The following is a 21,884-nucleotide window of genomic DNA, read 5'->3' on the forward strand; positions in this document are numbered from 1 at the left end:
TTTCTGTGACCCCATGTGGGGTTTTCTTGGCAAGATACTGAAGTGGTTTGCCATTTCCTTCTCCAGCTCATCTGAGAGAAGAGAAAACTGAGGCAAACAAGATTAAGTGACTTGCCCGGGGTCACACAGCTAGTAAGACCTGAATTCAGAAAGATGAGTCTTCTTGACTCCATGCTCTACTCTATCCACTGTAGCACCTACACTTTCTTTGATCATCTCTATTTTTGCTATACCCTTCCAATAGAATCTAGAGCTCCTTTAGGACAGAGAGTATACCTAACAGTGCTTGGCACATACCAGACACCTTGTGGAGTATGTAGAATTCACCTCAAACACCACATGCTCCAGGAAGCATTCTGTGTAATCCAGAGCCACCTTACCCCTCCTTGTCCCTATTCACTGACTGTAGCTGTGTGGTGCCAATGAGCCTGCAGTCACAAAGACCCGAGTTCAAATTCATACAAAGAATTAATAGCAAGTCACTTAACCTTTCTGCCTCAGTTTCCTCAGCTGCAAAATGGGGACAACCATAATTCTATCAACCTCACAGTATTCTTGTGAGGATCAAATGAGGTATTTGTGAAGTGCTCAGCCCAGTGCCTGGGACACAGTAGGTTCTTCATAAATGCTATTCCCTTCCCGGTTCCCTTTATTTATGCACTTAATGAAACAAGAGGTTTTTATCCCATCTATGTGTTTATTTCATAGTTATGGTGGTGTTCCACTGGGAATGTGTGAATCCTCAAGGCAGCAACCCTTTAAATTACATAAAACCAAGTCTGGCATGTGCATGCTGGTAATGATGGACTACAACTAAAACAAGTTTAAAATTAATTTGTTCCCCCTTCCTGTCCCATGCCTTCAAAATACATACCATATCTGGCATCTGATTAATTAACCTTTCCCACTTGATTATTTCCTTAGTCTCCCCATGAATTCCCTAGTGTACCAGGTCAGGTGGTCAAGTCATGTTTGCTTCTATTGAGCATAAAATTCAATTCTATTAATACCAGACTGTTTATGTACCCAGTAATATGGAGGACACAAAATTGCTATTAAGATAGACCCTGCCCTGAGGAAACTTAAAGCTTACAAAAAAAGGGACACAGTAACAGACAAGCATATATGATGAAAGGTCAAATTGAGAGGAAAACACATAAAAATGCTCTAATATTCAGAGACCAATATGGAACAGGTGGTTAAGGAAGAAGTGGGATCTGAGTCGGAGAGTACAGTGTTGGGATGGAAGCTACATCATTGGGTTTTACCACTAATAAATGGTAAATCCCTGCATTCGAGTTTGAAAGGCAAATTCAGCTCTTTCCTCAAGGAGCTAACATTCAAATGGGAAAGATAATATGTAAATAAAAAGACACAATTGGGAACAGGGCAGGAAAACCCTTCTGCAGATGGTGGCATCTGAGCTGAGTCCTGGAGGTCATTAATTTTAAGACAGGAACTTAACCTGGGATTATATCTAACTATATATGTATATAACCTGGGGAATGGATGAACAAATTATGGTACATAAATATTACAGAATACTATTATGGCATGTTTTTAGCAGTGTAATGTCCAACCAGGATTCCAAAGGACTAGCAATGAAATACTAATGATGAAACATGCTACCCACCCTTCTGAATAGGTTGAAGGACTCAATTTAGAATGAGACTTTTTTTAACAGCCAATGAGGAAATTTGGTTGACTAAACATGTTAGCAATAGATTTTATTTTTTATGTGTTCTCAGTTGGGGGTGGAAGGTTGGGTTGGTGGGCAATTAAAAGAAGTCATTTAAAAACTGATCTAAATTTAGTAGTGCACTAGATAGATTGGGGCCAAAGTCATGAAGACATGAATTCATATCTGGCCTTGGACGCAAGCTATGTGAACTTGGGAAAGCTACTCTTGGTTTTCTCAACTATAAAAAGAAGAAATAATAGCTCCTATCTTGGAAGGGTTGTTGTGAGGATCTAGCAATATGTACTTATTCTCTTCTCCTTCCTGTTTGTGAAGCTAAAAATTGGTCCCGACCAGTCATTCTGCAAAGCGGTTTAGAACTATGCCCCCCCCAAAGTTATTAAGTTGATTGATACCAGTGATTTACAAGTAACCCAAAGAGAGCAAATAAAGTGCAAACAATATTTTTTAGCACCTCTTTCCATAGTGACAAAGAACTGGAAACTAAGAAGGTGCCCTTCAATTGGGGAATGGCTGAAGAAATCATATGAACATAATGGAATACTATTTCATTGTAAAAAAAAAAATGAAGGGGATGGTTTCAGAGAAAGCTGGGAAAATTTATATAAAGAGGTGCGGAGTGAAGAGAGAACCTGCAGAACAATTTACACAATAACAACACTGTAAAGATAGTGAACTTATAAAAACTTAAGAACTCTTATCAGTGAAATGACTTCAAAGAACCCATGTTAAAACATACTACCCACACCCTGATAGAACCGGTGGAGCTGGTGCAGAACACAATCTTTTTTGGACACAGACAATGCAGAAATTAGTTTTTCTTGACTGCATATTTGTTTACAAGCATCTTATTTTAATTTTTCAATGCTTCCTCCCATCAAACTAAAAGTATTTTTATTAAAATAAAACTAAAACGCAGTTTCAACTGAATAAGGCCAGAAGCCGGGTTGTAGTTTAGAAAGTAGAAAGTTTAAATGGATTTTTGAAGGTGTTAATCGAGATAAAAAATATGGGGGAATAGTAGGATCATGAGGCTTTTTAAGAATGTGGGAGACCTGGGTTTGTTTGTAGACATCAAGAGAGAAGCCAGTAGATGGGGTTATAGTTTGAAGACAATAGTGGGGGATGATCTGCTGGAAAAGGAAAAGGAGAGAATCAAGGTTACATATTGGTCTTGTCAAGTAGAAGGGCTTCCTTTTTATCAGACTGTAGACTCTGAGGAAGATTATGGGAGATCAGAAGGGGAGAGAAGAGGACTTTCTCAGCAAATGGCCTCAATCTTTTTGGTCAAGTATGAGGCAAGGTCCTGAGCTGAGATGGTCGGTGGTGAGGGAGTGTTGTAACAGGCAGGAAGAGATGTTTGGAACAGCCACCTTTGAAAGTAGAATACAACATCAATTAGGGAGAGAAGTGCTTTGTTGCAATAAAGGCCATTAATAATTTTGCAGAAAATCAAACGGGCAGTTTTGTGACCTCCCTAGCTCTATTCAGCAGCATATAAGTAAAAGTAGCAAAAGATGCTTGTCATCTGGGGTTGGGGTTATCAAGTTCAACTGGTTCACCAAAGGGTTGAGAATGGTAAAGGACTGTACCCACTGCTGGGGTGATGGCTTGAGAAAGTGAAGACAGAATGGGGTTGAGTTCATAAGATATAGAAAGATAGAACAGATGGTCAGACAAGTACATTAGGAGTTCATAATCACGAAATAGGTATGTATATTCACAAGTGATGGCAAGATCAAAGGAATGACCATCTGAGTCTTGTTAAGGTGGAATGGAGAAATAGGTCATGGAAATAAAATAGATTTAAGAAGATATGAAGTACTCTGGGAAACATTATCATCACGAGGGAGCCAGGTCTCAGTGAATGCCTAAGCATTAAAAGATAATGGAGCAGGCATTCCAGAGGCAAAGTGAAAAAGGTAGGCAGATTTTTACTTAAACACTGTTGAGGTAGGCATGAACTGGATGGGAATGATGAAGGGAATAGTTAAGGTCTGGGAAGGGCTTTTTTTCTTCAGCAGCAGTTTCTAGTAGTACTAGAATAGGGAGAGTAAAAGGGGGTGAGAATATGCTAACCATTGAGGAGTAGATGAGAAAACAGGTAATGAGATGAAGGTTCTCTCTGAGCTTCTTAGGAGACGGTACTGCTTCATCCTGTGAAGTCCACTTTACAGCTGGCAGGATCCTCTCCCTGAGTTCAAATATGACTTTATTAGCTGTTACCTCGGGCAAGTAACTTAAGCCTGTTTGTCTCAGTTTCCTGATCTGTAAAATAAGCTGGGGAAGGAAATGGCCAATCACTCAGTATTTTTGCCAAGAAAATCCCAAATGGCGTCATTAAGAGTTGGATGTGACTGAAACGACTTACAAACCAGACCCCTTCCCCAAACAAGACATTAAAACCTTCCCTAAAGTCCTGAGATGAAAGTGATTTCTATCCTAAAATCTCATGGCACGGCCTGCACATCTCTTTTTGCTGAACATATTTTGCCTCACCAATTATTTGCAGATTTTATCCTCCAATTAAGAGTATAAAAGCTCCTAGAGGGAAGGGTTTGTCTTATTTCATGTTTATATTACCAGTGCCTTGTACATAATAATTAACAGCTTGTTTCTATCACAATAGTTTATAGAGCATTTTGCATTGTGTTTTATTTGATTCTCACAACAACAAGGTATGTATAGTTATCATTTTACAGATGAACTTGAGGCCTGGAAAAACACACACAGTCAAACAGCACTGGGACTCAAAACCAGTACTTTTTCATTGTATGTATGATTGATTAAGCACTACTGGTTAAGTACTGGGAAAAACAAAAACTGGAATAGTCCCTGCTCACAACGAGCACACGTTTTTATGGGGGAGACAATACATAAAACAAAGTTTAGTTGCAGGGAGGATGGAAAGGTCTAAAAGTCTTAAAGAGGGCAGGCAGGCTAACATCAAGGACCTGGGCACATCAGAAGATTCAATGGCAGTGCCAAAGGGATCTTCGGGGCATAGAGGCAGAGAACACGGAAGACTTCAGGATGCAGCAGCAGCAGAGCAAGGCACAGGGATTCCTGGCTGGTCTTCCATTGGTTGGAACTGACTGGTAATCTCCTTCAAGGGATGTGAATGAATAGTTAAGTAGTCTAGATGGGGAATGGAAAGGGAACCCTGCCAGTGGAGATGGCTTTTCCCACAATGTTTGTGGAATTGGATGTAGAAGACATTTTCCAAATAGGAGAGGCAGGGTTTAAGTCAATATGACATTTTGGACTCGGTTTAAGGAAGAACTGCCTAATGATTACTACTCAACAATGGAACAGGTCCCCTTGATAGTGAATCCTACATTAATGGAACTGTTTCAAGGACAGTAGGATTGGTTTTCATGGGTGTTGCAAGGTACTGGAGTAAAAGAACTATTCCTACCAACCCTGATATTCAGCTAGGCAGTGAGAATGAGGAAGGGTATACATGTGGTGGTGAAAAGGAAGAGCAAGGGAGTGGAGGAAATGTGAATAGCACATTTGGCAGTGAAGAGTCAACTGACTGAAAAATTTGGATCCCAATGAAATGTAATGAAAATTAGGTAAGAGGGGCCAGATTATGAAAGATACTGAAAAACAGAAATGAAAGTCTGAACTCTCTCTTTAGGGCAGTGGGGACACCGTTTCTTGAGGACAAGCTGATTAAAATGAAAGAGTAATCTGACAGTACTGTCAGTAGTTTGGAAGGAGCAAATAATGGGAGTTAGTGAGGCCAGCTTATAATTCCACTGCAGTAATCCAGGCATGAATGGATTCAGGTGATTGAAGGGGGAATAGAAATAAAGGGATAGTATAAAACATCTGGAAAGAAAAATTGAGGGCACTTGGTAACAACACAGAGGTTGTAAAAGTCAAAAATAAGTCCAAGGTTTTGAGTCTGTGACTCCAACAATGGTGGTACCACTGACACAGAGGAATGTAATTCTAGATGTTTTACCTTTGAGACTGTAATTTCCCAAGAATAAGACTGGTGTCACTTATTTCAGCACTCAGTATGCTATTTTGAATACAATGGGAAATAAAGATTTGTTAACTAATCAAACTTGTTTCTTAGTAGAAGTAGAGTTAGTGGTACATCAACAATTCATGCTCTATCTTCTCCTTTACCATCCTTCCCTCTCCCCCATCCCCTGACCACAACACACATATAGCAGATCTCTGCTATTCAAGGCTTATCAAGTAAGCACACTACCCAACTCCAATACTGGCTTCTCAACTATGCAACTGAGAAGTTCCCTTCTGGTTAAAAGTAGAACAGATATGTATGTGCAAGGAAAAAGCAAAATAAATATTCCTTGTTTTCTTGCCAAACAATCCAACCTAAAAAGAGGGAAAAGATCGAAACTGGCCTTAGGTGGAAAAACCAGAAGGCAAAACCATAAAACAAGAGGTAACATGAAAATTAGATTTATCACTGGTCTTTTATCTGTTTAGCACCAATTATGACATGTTCTCACTCATGTACTTCTGCTCATCAGTAGCTCTGCATCTCTGGAATGCTACAGAAGAAACATTTCAAAAGAAAAATCCATGCCTGGAATGTATGAGTTCATTGTGAAGGGCAAGTATTATGGAACCTTAAAACTCCATTATTCTATGACCAAACTTTTAAGTCAATGGGAAGTCACTTTCGAAACACTCACAAAAAAAGGAGAGTGCTCTGCACCCATGACCGCCAAGGACAAGGTGTCCGGGTTGTCCCCAAGAGTTCTGAGCAGGTTAACAGGTAATAGGAGCCAAATCTACCCAAATTGTTTTGACTTGACTCTATACCTTGGCAGCCTTAAGGTGGACACAAAAATGGACCCATTTTCCCCATACTAAGTGAAAGGGGCTGAATCATGACAGAATATGCTGTTTCCACAAATCACTGGTTTATTAGAAAGTTTTCTCTCCCCTCATTTTACAGCATATTATATATATATATATATATATATCTTATGTGATAAAGTTAAATACAGACTGTTATGCTTGTAAGTAGAATAGTTATTTTTTCCTTTTTTTAAAATCACTATTCTAGGAGTTTAAAAAAAAACTGCCCCCACAAAAGCAGCAAGGCTGCTAGAATCCATGGGCTCCATCTATAAGCTAATGGTGAGCAGCATCAAAATGTTAATACTGTATCATTCATACCATTTAAATATTTACATCAACTTAAAATAAAGAAAACATAAGTCCCTTCACTTAAAACAGATGATTTCATTTTTCCAGTGCTATTAATTTTAAAAGCATTGTTTGTTATTTTAATGAAGGGCACAGATCAGGGTAAGGGCTCAAAGCTTTGGGTTTGCTTAGAATTTGTTCCTAGCACTCAAAATGCTTGTCTTTTTGGGGGGTTGGGGTGGGGAGCATAAGAGTAGTGGTGAAGGGGATGGAAAAAAGCAGGAGGCACTCTTGGCCCAGACTACTAATTTTTCACCCTTTCAAGTAGCCATCCTGCCTGGTTCACACAATCAATTCTAGCCATGAAGGTTGGTTGGGCTGCAAAAGAGCTACCTATATTATTAAAAAGTAAAGAATGAGATGAGCTAAAGCCTCAGCACCAGTTCAGGCCAGTGTATTATGCTAAGGCATAATGCCTAGGTGAGAGGTGGGGAAAAGGTGCTGAGGTAAAAAAAACAAAAAACAAAAAACATTTCTGGTCAATGTCTTGAAAAGAAAAAGGATCTCACTTTATGTGAGTAGGACTAATAACTCCTTTAGTTAACCAGGTGAAAGAAAGAGTACAGATATATGCTCACCCCTCAAAAAGGAAAGAAAAACTGGCCTTTTCCCAACTTCCTCCTCCAATCTTTCTACTTCAGTTTAGAACCCAAAAGGCACAATTAAAAAAAAAAGTCAGAGGGACTGAAGTACTAGGAAGGCTTTTCGGAATATAACTGCAGTCATGTCAATAATGAGTGGCAGAAGCTGATTGAAATAATTACACTGGATTTTCTCATGAAGATAGTAAAATTCCTAGCTCTTCAACTTCCCTATGCCTGCTGCCTTCGGGGCCTGCCCCTTTGGAAAATGACAGCTAAGCATATCATTCAGTATTCTGTAGATGAATACCCTTCTGACACTTCCCACTGGCTGCCATCCATTAGCTCTTAGGAGTCCCAGTGTTGAGTGCATGTTTTACTGTAATTACTCAACATTTCTTCTCAGTAAAAAAACAAAACCCCAAAACAAACAAAAAACATGAAATGATTTTCCCCTTTTCCTTTTTTTTTACATTTTATAGTACATAACTTCAAAAATACGTGAGCTTGATAAAATATACATGCTTAGTCATTTTGCATCTAGCAGAAAACAAATTTGTTTTTATTTTATTTTGTTCTCATTTTGCAACTTTTAAAAGTGTCTTAATTAAACTACAGCAAACATATTTACACAAAGCCACCAGAACAAGGATCACTTAAGAGTTGGCTGTAAAAAATATTATTGCAGTATACTACAAATATGGAACCTTTTTTCTTTTTTAATATGAGCTACAAAAAGCAGCATTTACGTTTACAGAGTTCAGTGCAATTCTTTACATTAAAAAAAAATTCCTATAAATTAAGAAGGAAACATCAACATGAAAAAAGAAAGAATACCCTTTAGACACTCAAGCTCCTCTCTGGGGAAGCATACAGGGGATTCCATGTTCCACAACACCCAATTCATGACAGAATCTTCTTTTCTGGGCTGTGAAGATGACTTTTAGGGCGAGGGACAGTGAGGAATGATTTTCTCTGTTTAGGTGAGAAGTGGATCTAACTACAATTTGGTGTCCAGGTCAGATACCTCTTTCCCACCTCACAACTGGGATGTCAGGTCACCATGGGATCAATCACCAAGGAACCCAATCCAAGGTAGTGATGCTTTTCAATCAAATGTCACCGCTGCCCACTAGGGAAAATTCAGCTTGCCCCCAGCACTGTTGACAGGGAATGAAGCAGCTGGGCCTATTACAAGTGCTCTAGTGACAACTCATTGGCTAGAAAGGAGGAAATGTTAGTTGTAAATTTACAAAAGGGCAGAGGGGCAAAGACCAGGAAGGGAATTGGGGGAGGGAGGGCACAAGTGTGCACTGGGTGCACATGAGAATGGGTTAAAAGATTTTCAATGGGGAGATGCTGCTGCAAAGGAAGTGGGACAACACTTGGAGATGTGTTGAAAACACAAAGTAGTAGTGGGGGAGTGGGGGGGGGGGGGGGGAAAAAGGGGGAGGGATGGTAAATGAGAAAGAAAAAATCCCTGATGTTAAGCCCAATGCAAACCTCATATCCCAAATCATTCCTGCAAGCCAAGACTCATTTCTTTGGCTGTCAAAAGAAAATTCCCCACCCCAACTTCCACTTACTGGTTCCTGGCTCAGCCCCCTTCTCTGTGAGAGATTCAGGTGTCATCACTCCTCCTCTCCCCACTTGTCCCACCCCTCTGCATCCATTCATGTACCATGGCTAGGTGGATGCTGCAGGTCCTGACCTGAGAAAATGGGGTGCAGTAGTGGGTGGAGGTGAAGAGCAGTGGCAGCTGCTGCAGCAGGGCGTGGGGCTAGAAGTGTGGGATAGAGCGCTGCATGGGGGACTGGGTGAAAAGTAAAAGGCCCTGGGTGAATGGCAGAAGCAGGAATGATGTGGATGGGATGACTGGCAAGAAAGGTGGCAGGGTGGCCAGGGATAATTGAGTGAGTGAGATGAGACAAGGAGATGGGGGTCAGATGGGGCTGGGGAATGTGGTGCACTTGGGCAAGGGGCTGGGGATGGGGATGAGGGTGGATGCCAATGGCAGCGGCGGCAGCAGCAGCATGGTGTTGCAGGATAGCATGCTGCACTGTGGTGATGGAAGTGGCTGAGGCTGTGGCAGGTTGCTGAATGTGGATGGGCTGGAGAGCAGGTGTTGCAGGGGCCAGCGCTGCTGAGGCTGGGAAAGCCTTTACTTGCTTGGCCAGGAGCTGCTGCTGGATATGCTGCTGGGCTGCCTGCTGGAGCTTGCTATACTTCTCCATCTCTTCTGGGGTGAAAGTTATGGGCTGACTCTCCAAGGGGGCCAGTGAGGCATCATCAGTCCCATCAGGGGATTCAACGCTGGGTTCTCCACTTGGAGGTGCATAGCTGGGGAAGTGCTCCATGTCCGGGAGTAAAGGGAGGGCACTGGATTCACTGGGCACAGACTGACTGGCCCCATCCAGGTGCTCCAGGGCATCCCCATCACTGGGTTCAGGGAGGTAGTTGTGGGGTATGGCGGGATCCCCAGGATAGCAGTTAGGGAGTGCTGGGGTGGTCAAAGGAGCTGTGGAGTGTTCGGCAGCACCTTCTTCAGGCTTTGGCTCTTCAGGCAGTGGGTCTGATATGGACCTTGCTGAGTCCTCCGAAGGGCACTGGTGTCCAAATGGGACCTCAATGATGCTCAGGGGTCCCTCCTCTGTCTCTGACTGTTCTTGTTCATCACCTCGCTCCAAGCCAGACTCTTCACATTTTTTAGTGTTTGGTTTTCGAGTAGCTGGGAGCTTCCCTATCAATGGGAGTACTGACTTATTGCCAAGGGAGGGTGGAAGCTTAGGCCCAAAGTAACCCTGTGGGGGATCCTTCAATTTGAGCCCTACCTTGTTTGGGATAACTAGTAACTCTTCACTTAGACTTGGCTTTCTCTCAACCTTCCTTGATTGAATCTTCTCTAATAAAAGCTTAGCAGTGACTGAATTCTTATCCTCTGGGCTGCAGTCACCATCAGACACCCTTGCTGGGCCAGTGTTATTCTGGGAAAGTGGCTCAGATCCTTTACTGTCATCCCCTCTCCCATCTCTTTTTCCAGGCCCCTCAGCTCGACCTGACCGGTAGTAGTGTGGGGACTGGGAGCGATAAATCTTGGAACGGATGAAATCCCTGCGACCTGATCGTCTCTCCTCAGGGCTCTCATGACCTCTTGAGCCCTTTCTGGAATCTGATCGCTGGGAGGGGCTTCGGGTGCTGCGGCTACGGTCCCGGCTATAGCTCCGACTCCTCTGCCAGCTATGGGCTGTAGTACTCCGGCTTCTTCGTTTGCTCCGGCTGCGACTACAGCTGCTGCTTCGGCTCCGACTCCGACCCCTGCTCCTGGACCTTGATCGCTCTCTGGTATGGCTCCGTGACCGGCTTCGTGACTGGCTACAGCTGAGGCTGTAGTCATCTTCTGAGGATGAGTATTTGTGCCGCTTGGACCGATGTTTTGAGCTGGCATAATCTGAGTCATCTTCTGAGTCATGAGAACGCTTTGAATGCCTTCGTGATCGGTCACTGTAGTCACTATAGCTGTCATCTGAATAACTACGCTGCCGGCTATAGCAACTCTGGTCTGTCGAAGCATCTGAACTGCTTGAATAGGACCGCCGGGATGAGCGGCGGGAAGAATGGCGCCGGCCAGAATGAGAACAGCTCCGGGAGTGTTCACTGCCAGAGTCTTCATCATCATCCTCACTGTCCTGGGATGGAGATTTCTGGTGCTGCCTGTGTGATGAAGCTGCATCACTCTCCTCATCACCACTGCTGGGCTGGCTGCTCCTACGTTTAGCACTTGCTCTTCGCTGGCAGGCAGATGGAGGTGGGTCAGTTCGGTGCTTTTTGCCACCATGGTCCTGGGCACTGCTGCTGCCACCACCCCCCTCTTCCTTCTTGCTGCTATTTCCTTCATCAGCTGGAAGTGCTCTCCTCTGGGAATCTTCCTGTGTCCGCCGACGCCTCCTGGGGGGTGCAGGGCTACCACTCCCTGGGGGCTCAGGTTTAGGTCCCCGCTCTGAGTCTGCAGGGGCTGATGATTTATTTTTCTTCCGTTTTCGCTTTTTGCGCTTCTTGGACTTCTCCCCAGATTCAGTTTTAGAGCCCTTATCTTCAGGATCATCTTTGTGTTTTCGCTTATGTTTGCTGGACTTTTTGTGCTTCTTCTTCTTCTTCTGTCGGTGAGACTTGGCGGCTCGCTCTTTCCTGCTAGGGAGGCTCTTGCCTTTGTCCTCCACATCTTCCCCATGGCTCTCTCCAGGTTCCTGCCTATGAAGGCTGCTACATGCTGACCCTGAGGGCACAGCATCTGCTTTGTCCCCTGAACTATGATCTGTATTCCCCCCTTCCTTGTTCTTATTTATATCTCCAGGATCAGAACACTGTAAATGTTCCTTTGAGGGGCCTCCTGGATCCTTTGGTTTTTCTATCCCTTTTGCTCTGGCATCTTTATTCCTTGACAACTTAAAATCAAAGTACAGAGGGTTACAGCTGTATGAAATGGAGGGTGTTGTCTTGGTGAAAATCAACAGTTCTGATGGCCACTGGAGGGCAGTGCTTTCATCTTTGCTCAAAACTGGGAAGAAAGGGCCAGTAGGATGTTTAGGTCCCTCTGGGCCTTCTTTTCTTGCTGGGGTAGTGTGGACAGCTTCTTTAAAAGGGCTAGATTCAAGGATCTGATTTTCTGTAAGCTGCTGATTATCTCCACTTTGCTCACCTGCATCTATTTGGCCCTCCTTTGCTTCAGTCTTGCCTCGAAGCTCTGCAGATTCAGTCACATTTGTCTCCTTCTGTTGCATGGGGTTTTCAATCACCACCTTTTCCGTTCCTTGACTCAATGCTGGCTTGCTGCAGCTCTTAAGCTTGGGGGAACTATTTTTTTTGCCCTCAGGGGTACTCTTTGGGTGTGTGCTATGATCTGCTTCCATTTGCTCACTGGCTCGCATGAAGAGAAGGAAGGGGAAGTTGGGCTTCACTTTGCAATGAGCTGGGGGGATGTAGTGGTAATATTCAGGCTCTGCAGCTCCAGCACCATCTTCTCGTCTCATTTTTTTAAGCTTGGATAGTGTTGAGGCAAGTGACCCACTATCTTTTTCATGTGCATCTTCATCTTCCTTTTTGCCTTCAGGATTATTGCTGACATCAGAATCTGCAACTTTTTGTAATGCTCCTGGGTCAGAGCCCTTCTCATCAGCTTTTGTGCTGTCTTCTGAGCTACCTTCCTCTGCATGGTCCTTGAAGACAGATGCTATTGATTCGAGTTTGACAGGCGTTTTCTTGGCAAAAGAAAATGAGACCCCTAACTTTTGCAAGGGAGTCCCCAAATTATTCTTGATGCCAAAGCTGATAGCCTGGGGGGCCAAAACAGGAGCTTGTCTCAGACCAGCAGTGCTACTAGGTTGTACTGAAGAGAGTGGGCCTCCTCTGTCTGTGGTGAAATCAGTACTAAGGCCAGAAGAAGCAGAAGGTCCCATGCCACTACTGGCAGCTGACTCATCCTTGTCATCTTCTCCTTCTTCATCTACAGCAACTGTGGTTGGTCTGAACATAGGGCCACTTCCGAGGGCACTGCCCAATGATTTGGAAAAAGGAAAGGTAAGTTACTAAGGACATACTTTACAAGTTTCACAAACTACTTATTATCTTCTTTCAATACTTTCTGATCTAGTCTGATACTCTTCTGCTCCTGATCTTTTCTTATGCAATATCATCCTACCCTATGGCAGGCTGTCAATGGTTTTCCAAATTTTATCAAAGGGTGCCCACTAGCTCTCATTTCACTCAGCAAAGTGGTGGCAGGGATACTGTATTAGAAGTCTTAAAGAGGAATTCTATCTCATTTCTTCCTGCTCCTTCAAACTTGAGGCAAAAAAAGGGGATGTGGGTGGTCTATAGAGTTTTACCTGTATCAGTAAGGATGTTAGACCTCAAAGGCCAGGAGTTTGTTGTTTAATTTTTGGATACCACATCTAATCTAGTTAGATGGTCCCCGCTAAGATTTGCTAGGAACTCAATTAACAATGCTGAAAAGCAGAGGGGACTCTGACCATTGAGGAGAATCCCACTGATCAAAAGACATGTAATTATCTTCCTTGTAGTTTTTGTACCACAAAGCTTGTAGAGTACAGAGCCATTCACTACAAATTATTAAAGAACATTAACTTGAGTGAAAAGGAAGCTTATATATATTTTGCTCTGTCCTTTCCACATTACTTAAATCCCCATGCGACTTAAGAGTCTCAAGAAGTCTGGTACTCCAGTATATACAGTAGGCTCCAAATTCTGCTCTAAGTTCTATGTGGAAAGGCTAAAACTGACCCCAGAAAGGACTGAAGTTTTTTGGGAAAACTGAAAGCTCCGAAGTACATTAGAAAAAACAAAAACTGGAAAATAATTAAGATCTACAAAGGTGGTTCAGCATAATGCTTTTAAAGCAAAAACAAAAAACACAACCCCGAAATTGGAATCGGCTGACTGAAATGCATTTTGGGTAAGAACCCTAGCAATACTCCTCAGAGGAATGAATGTCTGTGGCTCCATATGGAGTCACCAGAGAACTGAGTAGGGTTTGATATGGTTTAAAGGCAATTTAACTCAATATTGTTCCAAGATCTCATAAAACAGATTCTCTCCAGAATTCCTAAGATTTTTCCTCCCTTCCTCAGGACCTAAGATGTTTATGTCAGAAATATTCAAGAAGGTAATAAATTTATAAAGTAGACACAATACTGGATGATTAACTCAGGAGAGGGAGCCCATTACAAGAACTGAGATGGCATTTTCTATTATTTTAGTAATCTCTCCCTCTTTAATAATCCCATACCTAGCACTTAGTACAGAGTGTAAATTAGAAAAATGCTTCATTCTGTCCCTTGGTTTCTCCACCAATAAAATGAAGACAAAATTAATTTCTGCCTCACTCACAGGACCATGCGAGTAGAGAAGAACAGCCTCAGAGTTAGTCATCCCCCTCTATTCCCATCCTCAATCTAATGCCACCACTACCCCCTTTTGTTTTTACAAATGAAAAAGGAACAAGGACAAGAAAATGTTTAGTCGTTGAAACTGTTACAGTTTACAACTAATCCCGGGCCCTCTGAGGGAGGAGCTCACCATTCAGCTTGCTTTCTCTGCTCCGCCAATTCATGTAGCCGACGCAGAGCTTTCTCCTGCTTCTTCTCATCTTTTCTTGATCTTGAGGAGACATTACGAGCAAATTCTCTCTGCTTGAGATCTTTCAATCTCTGTGGTGACAGAAAGCAAGGAAAGAGTAGGTAGAAAGGATTAGAAGAGCCTGGGAAATGAGAAGTTGGGATTCCAGAAACTCCACCCCCAACCAATGGTTATTGAGCTAAGGCTGAGAGTCTCTTGGTCCCCAAGAACATATTACAATACTTTCCAAAGGTCATTGTAAACAATGGTTGATCAATTTTGGCAGTGCCATTGATGTATCTGCATTTATAATCAGGGCAGTTATTTACAATATTGCACAATAAAATGTTGATTTCAAAAGCAACAAGCAAATCTCAGAACATTGAAAGTAAAGGGGCTGTTTAATTGTCTGCTCTTTTAGGGTATAAAAATATTTGACAAACAGAGCATAACAGAAGTCTTAATAACATAGGCCAAAGAGAACAGAAAGGGATTAGCTAGTGCAGAAAAAATTACCCAGGTACAAGATCTTGAAAAGCAATGTACAGATTACATGGGGAACAAGTTTCTGAGACAGAGCTCATGACTACAAAGTACAATTCATTTTATTATAAGAAAGTGCTGCCCCATCTTTCTAGTTTGAACAGACTTTTTCGGTTTATTTGATTAATGGAGTCTCAGGAGAGGTCTTCCTAGTTCTAGCATGAACACAGCTAACCAACCTGACCACTTTCTCTCAGTCAGTCTGCTGAAAACAGACAGCAATTTGTGTTGCATTTCATTCTTAGAAGGCCCTGAGAGGAAGCTCCAGGTGGCAAGGAGGTGTGTGTGGGGGGACAGAGATAAGTCAAAGAAGTTTGTCAATGGTCACATTATTTGGAATATATGGACTTGCTAGAATGGGGGAAGCTTACTTCCAAGGAGATTATCATGTAATTTTCCAAAACTATTTTTAAATGGTGCCATGACACATCATCATCAATATTCAAAGGGGACAGAACCCACATATTTTCAATATGCTAGATAATAGGAAAAACCAAAAATTAAGAAACATATCAGTCTCACAACAACACTGGAAAAGGGAATTTGACCCAATATAAAGTGGACATTGCTTTGTGAAAAAGATGAAGTTTGACAGACAGAGGAATTCTCTTACCTATTGATGAAATGTGATTGAATTGTTACTGAGTTGAAAGGAAGGGGGAAAGAGTGGAAAAGACACACAAAAAAGATATACAGCTAAAGACACTAGTAGAAAAACTCACTCTTGTGATCTGGGCTCCCAAATTAGAAGGATTTGCTTTCAATACATCAGCTGAAAATGTCACATCACAAAGAAAAAAAAGGAAAAAATAAAACAAGAGTGGAAGAGAAAAAAATAAAAGCAAGCATTACTACACAGGCTCTCTCAGTGAATCTGTAAGCTATTATAGTGAACACAGAAGGATGGACCCATCATCTCTAATACAGTGAGGGTGAGGGTAAGACCAAGCACCTAAACAACATGCACACCCAACACATGCACACACACAAAACACTGACTAAAAATCCCACCCTGAATAGAGACTACCTATGTTGTTTTTTTTATTAATAGAAAATTAAGAATGTACATTGCTGCTTCGAGTGGTCGGCCTTTTTTTTTTTTTTTTAATCACCTGTGTTTATAGGAAGTCCAAGTCATCAACAATTGGGAAAATAATTTCAGTCTGGCTGCCAAGATTTTGAACTTTTTAATCCATTTTAAGGTAATAGTTGTGGGTTGTGATCAACTATTTTCAATAAAAACAAATGATAATTTCCTCCCTTTAAGAAGATCAAAACAAAGGAGCAGTAGAACGTTTATGTGCCTGTTTCAAGCTCCCAAACTTAATTTTTAACTTTTGCTCTTCTCCAGACATACCACTGGCTCTCTTTAAAGGGGACCTATTATCCTTCATCTGGCACTTTCCTTGTGATCAGATAGAGCTGAAAACAGTTCCTCTGCTCAGTCATTTCCTTCACCACCTTTCACATTTTTTCCCTCCTGGGAAGGCATTTCCTGATTATTTGACGATCAAGAAAAAAGTCATAAAATGCTACTAATGAACACTATTTGTGGGGTATGGGGGATCAATTAAGCTCAATTAGTTTAACAGTTTAGACTGCCTGTCTATTGGAACTGTCTATAGAGTGCTAAATTATTGTGTGTAGTCAGTAGAAGTTAATATCAAGTTTGAAAGAGGTGGAGAAGGAGGAGAGGGGAATGGGAAGAAAACAGAGTGGTGGACAGAGGGAGAAAGAAACATATTGTGATACAGATATGATAATGCCATGCCTAGAAGCACTAGGGGCTATAGAAGCTAACTTAGCATTTTATACTATGGTATCGTGGAGTCATTGTTGGAAACTTTTTGCTTCCACTTTTAACTTAATATAGCCTTAAGAGGAGATAATCAACTTGTTAAGAGGAGGCAAAACACTTATTTGGGGCTAGAAATATAAAAATTTACTTTTCAAATTAAAAAGCCAGTCTAATTGGCTTCTATCACTCAGTTCAATGTGAGTAATACTGTGACAAAACTAATGGTGGCAGAGCAATTTAGCTTCTTCATTTGACTTTCTGGGTTTTATGTATGCGTAGTTCCTAAACCAGTAACGGCCTCCTAAGAGCTGTTTTTTTTTTCCTTCCTTTTTGGAGGGAGGAAGACAGGGAAATTGGGGTTAAGTGACTTGCCCAAGGTCACACAGCTAGTAAGGGTTAAGTGTCTGAGGTCCTCCTGACTCCAGGGCTGGTGCTCTATTCACTGTGCCACCTAGCCCCCTAGGAGCTGTTTCTACAGATGGACAAAGACTATGAACACAAAACTCTGAGGATTTCATATCTAAGTCCTATCCATTTAGTTGTGAAAGGATGATTAAAACAACAACAACAAAAATGTATAAGCTGAAGTTCTTCCCTGTGAAGTTAGTTATTTCTCCAAAAGATGCAACTTAAATTGTCATATTCCTTCCACAATGCTTGTGCAGTAGCCTGTTTCCCATAGCTACAATGAAAGTTGAGGTCTCAAAGGTAGAATTGGAAAAGCCATAGTGCCACAGTTTCACTCTAATCCTATTAAAGTCTGTATTGAAATTTTCCTAAACCTGGGGTTTTCTTTCCTTTTCCCCTCAACATGAAGTTAAACACAACTTCAAGACATGGTTGCTCTGAAGACAACAAGAAAAAGGAGAAACGGGACCAAAGACCATTATATTCTCGAGAGAATGGCAGTGAGGGGGTGGATGAGTAGTAATCTTTGTGGGTCTTTAAAAAGCAAATGGATTATCATCTGTCTAGGATGGTTTAAATACAAATCTACTTGAAAAGTCATCTGGTTCCACCCTTATTTTCAGGGTCTATTATTTGCAAAACACCAACATTAAGTTTCAACTTGGAATTTTAGGACCTAATGCTTTCCTCAAAAAGTTCAATATATTGTAGTATGTCCAAGCAAAACTGACATGAAATGACACCCACCATCCTGTCCCACAGGAAATGTGACAATAACCTACAATAAAAAAAACGTCATTCAGTTCTTGTTTTTCAAAAGCTATTCTCTCTTCAGTTAGTGGAAAAGGTTCATTTGTAAAGAAAACAAAACAAATGCAAGCATATACATTCCCAATTCTCTCTAATACAGAACTGGAAGGGGTGGAATTAGCAAAGGTTAAGACCTCAGACAGACATCATCTGTAGAAATACCATCACTGGCAATAAAAGAAGACTTAGCTGCCATCAAGGTACAAAGCCTTTATTCAGTCAGTGGGGTTTCATTCAGAATTGTTTCTTAATTAAAACTGTAAACATGCATTCCTGTAATTTCTACTTTCATCCTAATACTTGGGAGTTCATATTATTTGGTAGAGGAGAGGTCAGAGGAGCAGAAGCCAACCTATCTACACAGAAAAGAGAGATGTGGTACTGGGGAGGACAGATGTGCCTTCAATCTACAGTAATCTGCCAGGAAGGGCTAACTCATCTTTATATCATCCATAAGTATTCAATTTAAGAATACAGGTTGGAATAGAATTTACTCACTACAAATGTTATCTGTGCTTATAACTGACCCCAAAGTAACATTATATCAAATTCTAATACACTTCTAAACAATGCTTCCTGAGGTTATTTATATATTCGCTTGTTTAAAACAAAAACTATTTTTAAAGTACCTTGTTATTAAATGTGTTACTAAAATGCACTAAACTGTACCACAGGCTACTGGCCAACACACTTTTTTTCCCTGAAGAAATGTAATATGTAATATCTGAGGATTCTGTTTTTCTGACAAATCAATAGCTTATTTTTAAGATGTAGAAATCCAGTGTCAAATGGAAGGAACTTCTGAAACAAATGACATGTTGCAGTTCCATTTCAATTAAATGTGTATAGGAGCTCAGATTAAATTCTCCAACTAGATTTAATCCTCCTCTAATAGGAGGAGATCCTCATCAACCACCTGGCACTTAGTATGAACAAGACTAAGGCTCTTTGGGCTACTCAGTAACCAACCAGAATCTAAGATAGTCAGAAAGGCTACTCTATGGGCAGAAAAATGTCTCCATATGTATCTCATCCCCTACTACACTACATGATATCTGACAACACATATAAAAATCCTGGCTTTCATTACTTCTATTTATCAAGTGTGTGTAACTGCTGGTAAAATTATTTTTATCTCCCTGAGCCAAGATTTCCTGAGCTCAGGCAGATATTCAAGTGGGAAACAGGTCCTTAGGCAATTCTTCCCATTCAAGTCAGCATTTATTAAATGCCCACTACATATCAAGCACTGAAGGTATAAAGACAAAAACTAAATAGTTCATGTCCTAAAGGAGTTTGTATTCCACTGGGGAAAATATGACAATATAGACTAGACAGAAAAATCAAAGAAATCACAAGTTTAGAATGGAAACATGATGGTGGACTTTTAATAATGAAATTTGCAGAACACTTTACACAGAATTTCTCATTGAATTGAACTTAATAACATCCTTGTAACATGGGTTCTACAAGGTATTATCACCATTTTATCAAAGAAGAAACTTAGATTCAGAGATATTACTAAGTAACTTTCCCATGGCCACATAAGTAGTCAGATCAAAGTTGGAATTTGAACTCCAGTTTCTCTAATGCCAGGCCCACTGTCTCTCATGAACCCTAGATTTTGGAAGAGCAGATTTTAAAAGGGTTCTGAGAAAGGATATATAGGTTCTACAGGACAAGTCAGTTTAGGAAGGATGGGAAACTCTTGAGAATAAAATTCTCAAGGCACAAAGAAGGACTTAAAGAGAATAATGTGGATGCAGAGAGCATATCAAGAAAGATTTTGAAGACATGTATAAAAGGTAGTTTTCTCTGCAAAGGAGAATGATTTTGTACTGAAAAGGACTTTTCAGAGAGTACCCCAGATGAATAGGGAAGACAGAAAGCAAGTACCTAGCTAACCTTGATGAATTCAATTCCCTAGAGTCAAGTAAACTACAAATACTGAAAGAACTAGTGATGTGATTGTTGAACCACTATCAGTGATCTTTGAAAAATTATAAAAAATGGGAGAGATACTGCAAGTTTAAAGAAGGGTTAATGATATCCTTATTTTCCAAAAAGGAGAGAAAATGAATAGATTATCTCTCTCATGTTATTCCTGCAAAAGAGAGAGATGAATGTGATGATTAGGTAGAACTGGAATGGCTTATTGGATAGATTTAAGGAAATCATTAATGGTTTCATGCAACTCTGAAAGTCTCTGGTGAGGTCTCTGGTGGAGAGCTCTTGGTATTTAATACTTTTATCAATGATTTGAATAAATATACAGATGGGAAACTTTTCAATTTTCAATTGCTACAATTTCAAATTTCAATGCTACAAAACTGTGAAAGATACTAACTGATGTTAATTAGGATTTAAAACAATCTTGACAGGCCAAAACACTTGGAAACATCAAATAAAATGATAATGAATAAGGATAAATATAAAATCATACACATGGATTTAAAAAGTCAGTATGACAAGTACAAGCCGGGAAAATCTTCAGAGATTCTGAATGGACTGCAAGCTCATTTTGAATAAACAGTATGACAAGGAATAGCATGAAAGTGTGATAATGTGATCATAGGCTACACTGAAAGGTACACAGAATTACGAAAGTGATAGACCTGCTGTACTTTTCCCTGGTGAGACATCTAGAGCAGCTTTTTTTACCCCCTTCCCTAATCTGGGCTCCACATTTTATGAAGGAAATTAACAATGAATGAGGGGAAGAAACATTTACTAAACACTTAATATGTGTATGTCAAGCACTGTTATAAAGAATGGGGATACAAAAAGCAAAGTAACAGTCACTGCTCTAAGAAGCTCATAATCTAATTGTGAGCAAAGGACACATACAGGAGAGCTCACCTTCAGAACATATGGAAGTACTAAGGGTTCAATAGTGACAAAGAAGGCAAGGTCTAGGACTCCTAGCCTGTGGGTCTGGACAACAGTGGCAAGGCAAGTGATTATATTTGGTAACTAGTAGTGCACTAAACAAAGTAAGCATCTATGTCTGCTATGTAAGGGGGTAGGGTTTGAAAGAAGCAGAGATTCTAGATTCCCTTCCATAGGGGTGAAGTCAATGTCCAGCCAAGAGAGAGAAGTGGGTATTAGTAGAAAGACTGGGGGGAAAAGATTCCTTACTGGCAATGGTCTCCCTCTTCTATACCCTTACCTCCAGAACACCCAAGATAGAGTCTGGAAATGGCGATGTGGGAAGTGGAAGTAATCTAAAGAAGGACAGCCAAGAAGATAAAAGGCCTTAAGATCATGCTGGATGAGGAATGAAGGAACTATGGATATTTAAGCCTAAAACCTTTAGAGAGATATGACTATTGTTATTATTCAGTTGTGTCTAACTCTTTTGTGACCCCATTTTGGGATTTTTCTTGGCAAAGATACTTGAGTGGTTTGCCATTTCCTTTTCCAGCTCATTTCACAGATGAGGAAATTGAAGCAAATAGGGTAAAGTGATTTGCCCAAGGTCAAACAGCTAGTTAAGTATCTGAAGTAAAATCTAAACTCAAGAAGACAAGTCTTTCTGGCTCCAGGCCTGGCACTCTAGCCACTGTGCCGTGCAGTACCCAAGAGGGATATGTTAGCTATCTTCAAATAATATGAAATAGAATCTTTGCTCTCCTTATCCCAAAGGGTAGAACTAGAGGTAATGGGGAGAAAGTTGCAGATGCAGATTAAGGCTTGATATAAGAAAAAAAAAAAC

The 21,884-nt window shown here is 40.9% G+C and overlaps 1 protein-coding gene across 8 annotated transcripts in view; it reads right to left on the bottom strand.

Moving 5' to 3' along the window:
* Positions 1-8,011: 8,011 nt before the first annotated feature.
* The window catches only part of GPATCH8 (G-patch domain containing 8), a 119,078-nt gene continuing 105,205 nt past the window's right edge, over positions 8,012-21,884 (bottom strand). For all 8 annotated transcript variants that reach the window (XM_069076125.1, XM_069076130.1, XM_069076126.1 and 5 more), the window contains 2 exons: positions 14,572-14,702; positions 8,012-13,026 (listed from right to left, as the gene is read on the bottom strand). In XM_069076125.1, the coding sequence (XP_068932226.1) occupies positions 9,153-13,026; positions 14,572-14,702 (4,005 nt within the window). In that variant the 3' untranslated portion in view covers positions 8,012-9,152. The remainder of the gene's footprint in view (positions 13,027-14,571; positions 14,703-21,884) is intronic.

The sequence above is a fragment of the Petaurus breviceps genome, unplaced genomic scaffold (genome assembly GCF_028583685.1).
Source record: "Petaurus breviceps papuanus isolate PSGF00001 unplaced genomic scaffold, PetGlider_PUasm1.0 90925, whole genome shotgun sequence".
In the NCBI taxonomy this organism is placed as follows: domain Eukaryota; kingdom Metazoa; phylum Chordata; class Mammalia; order Diprotodontia; family Petauridae; genus Petaurus; species Petaurus breviceps.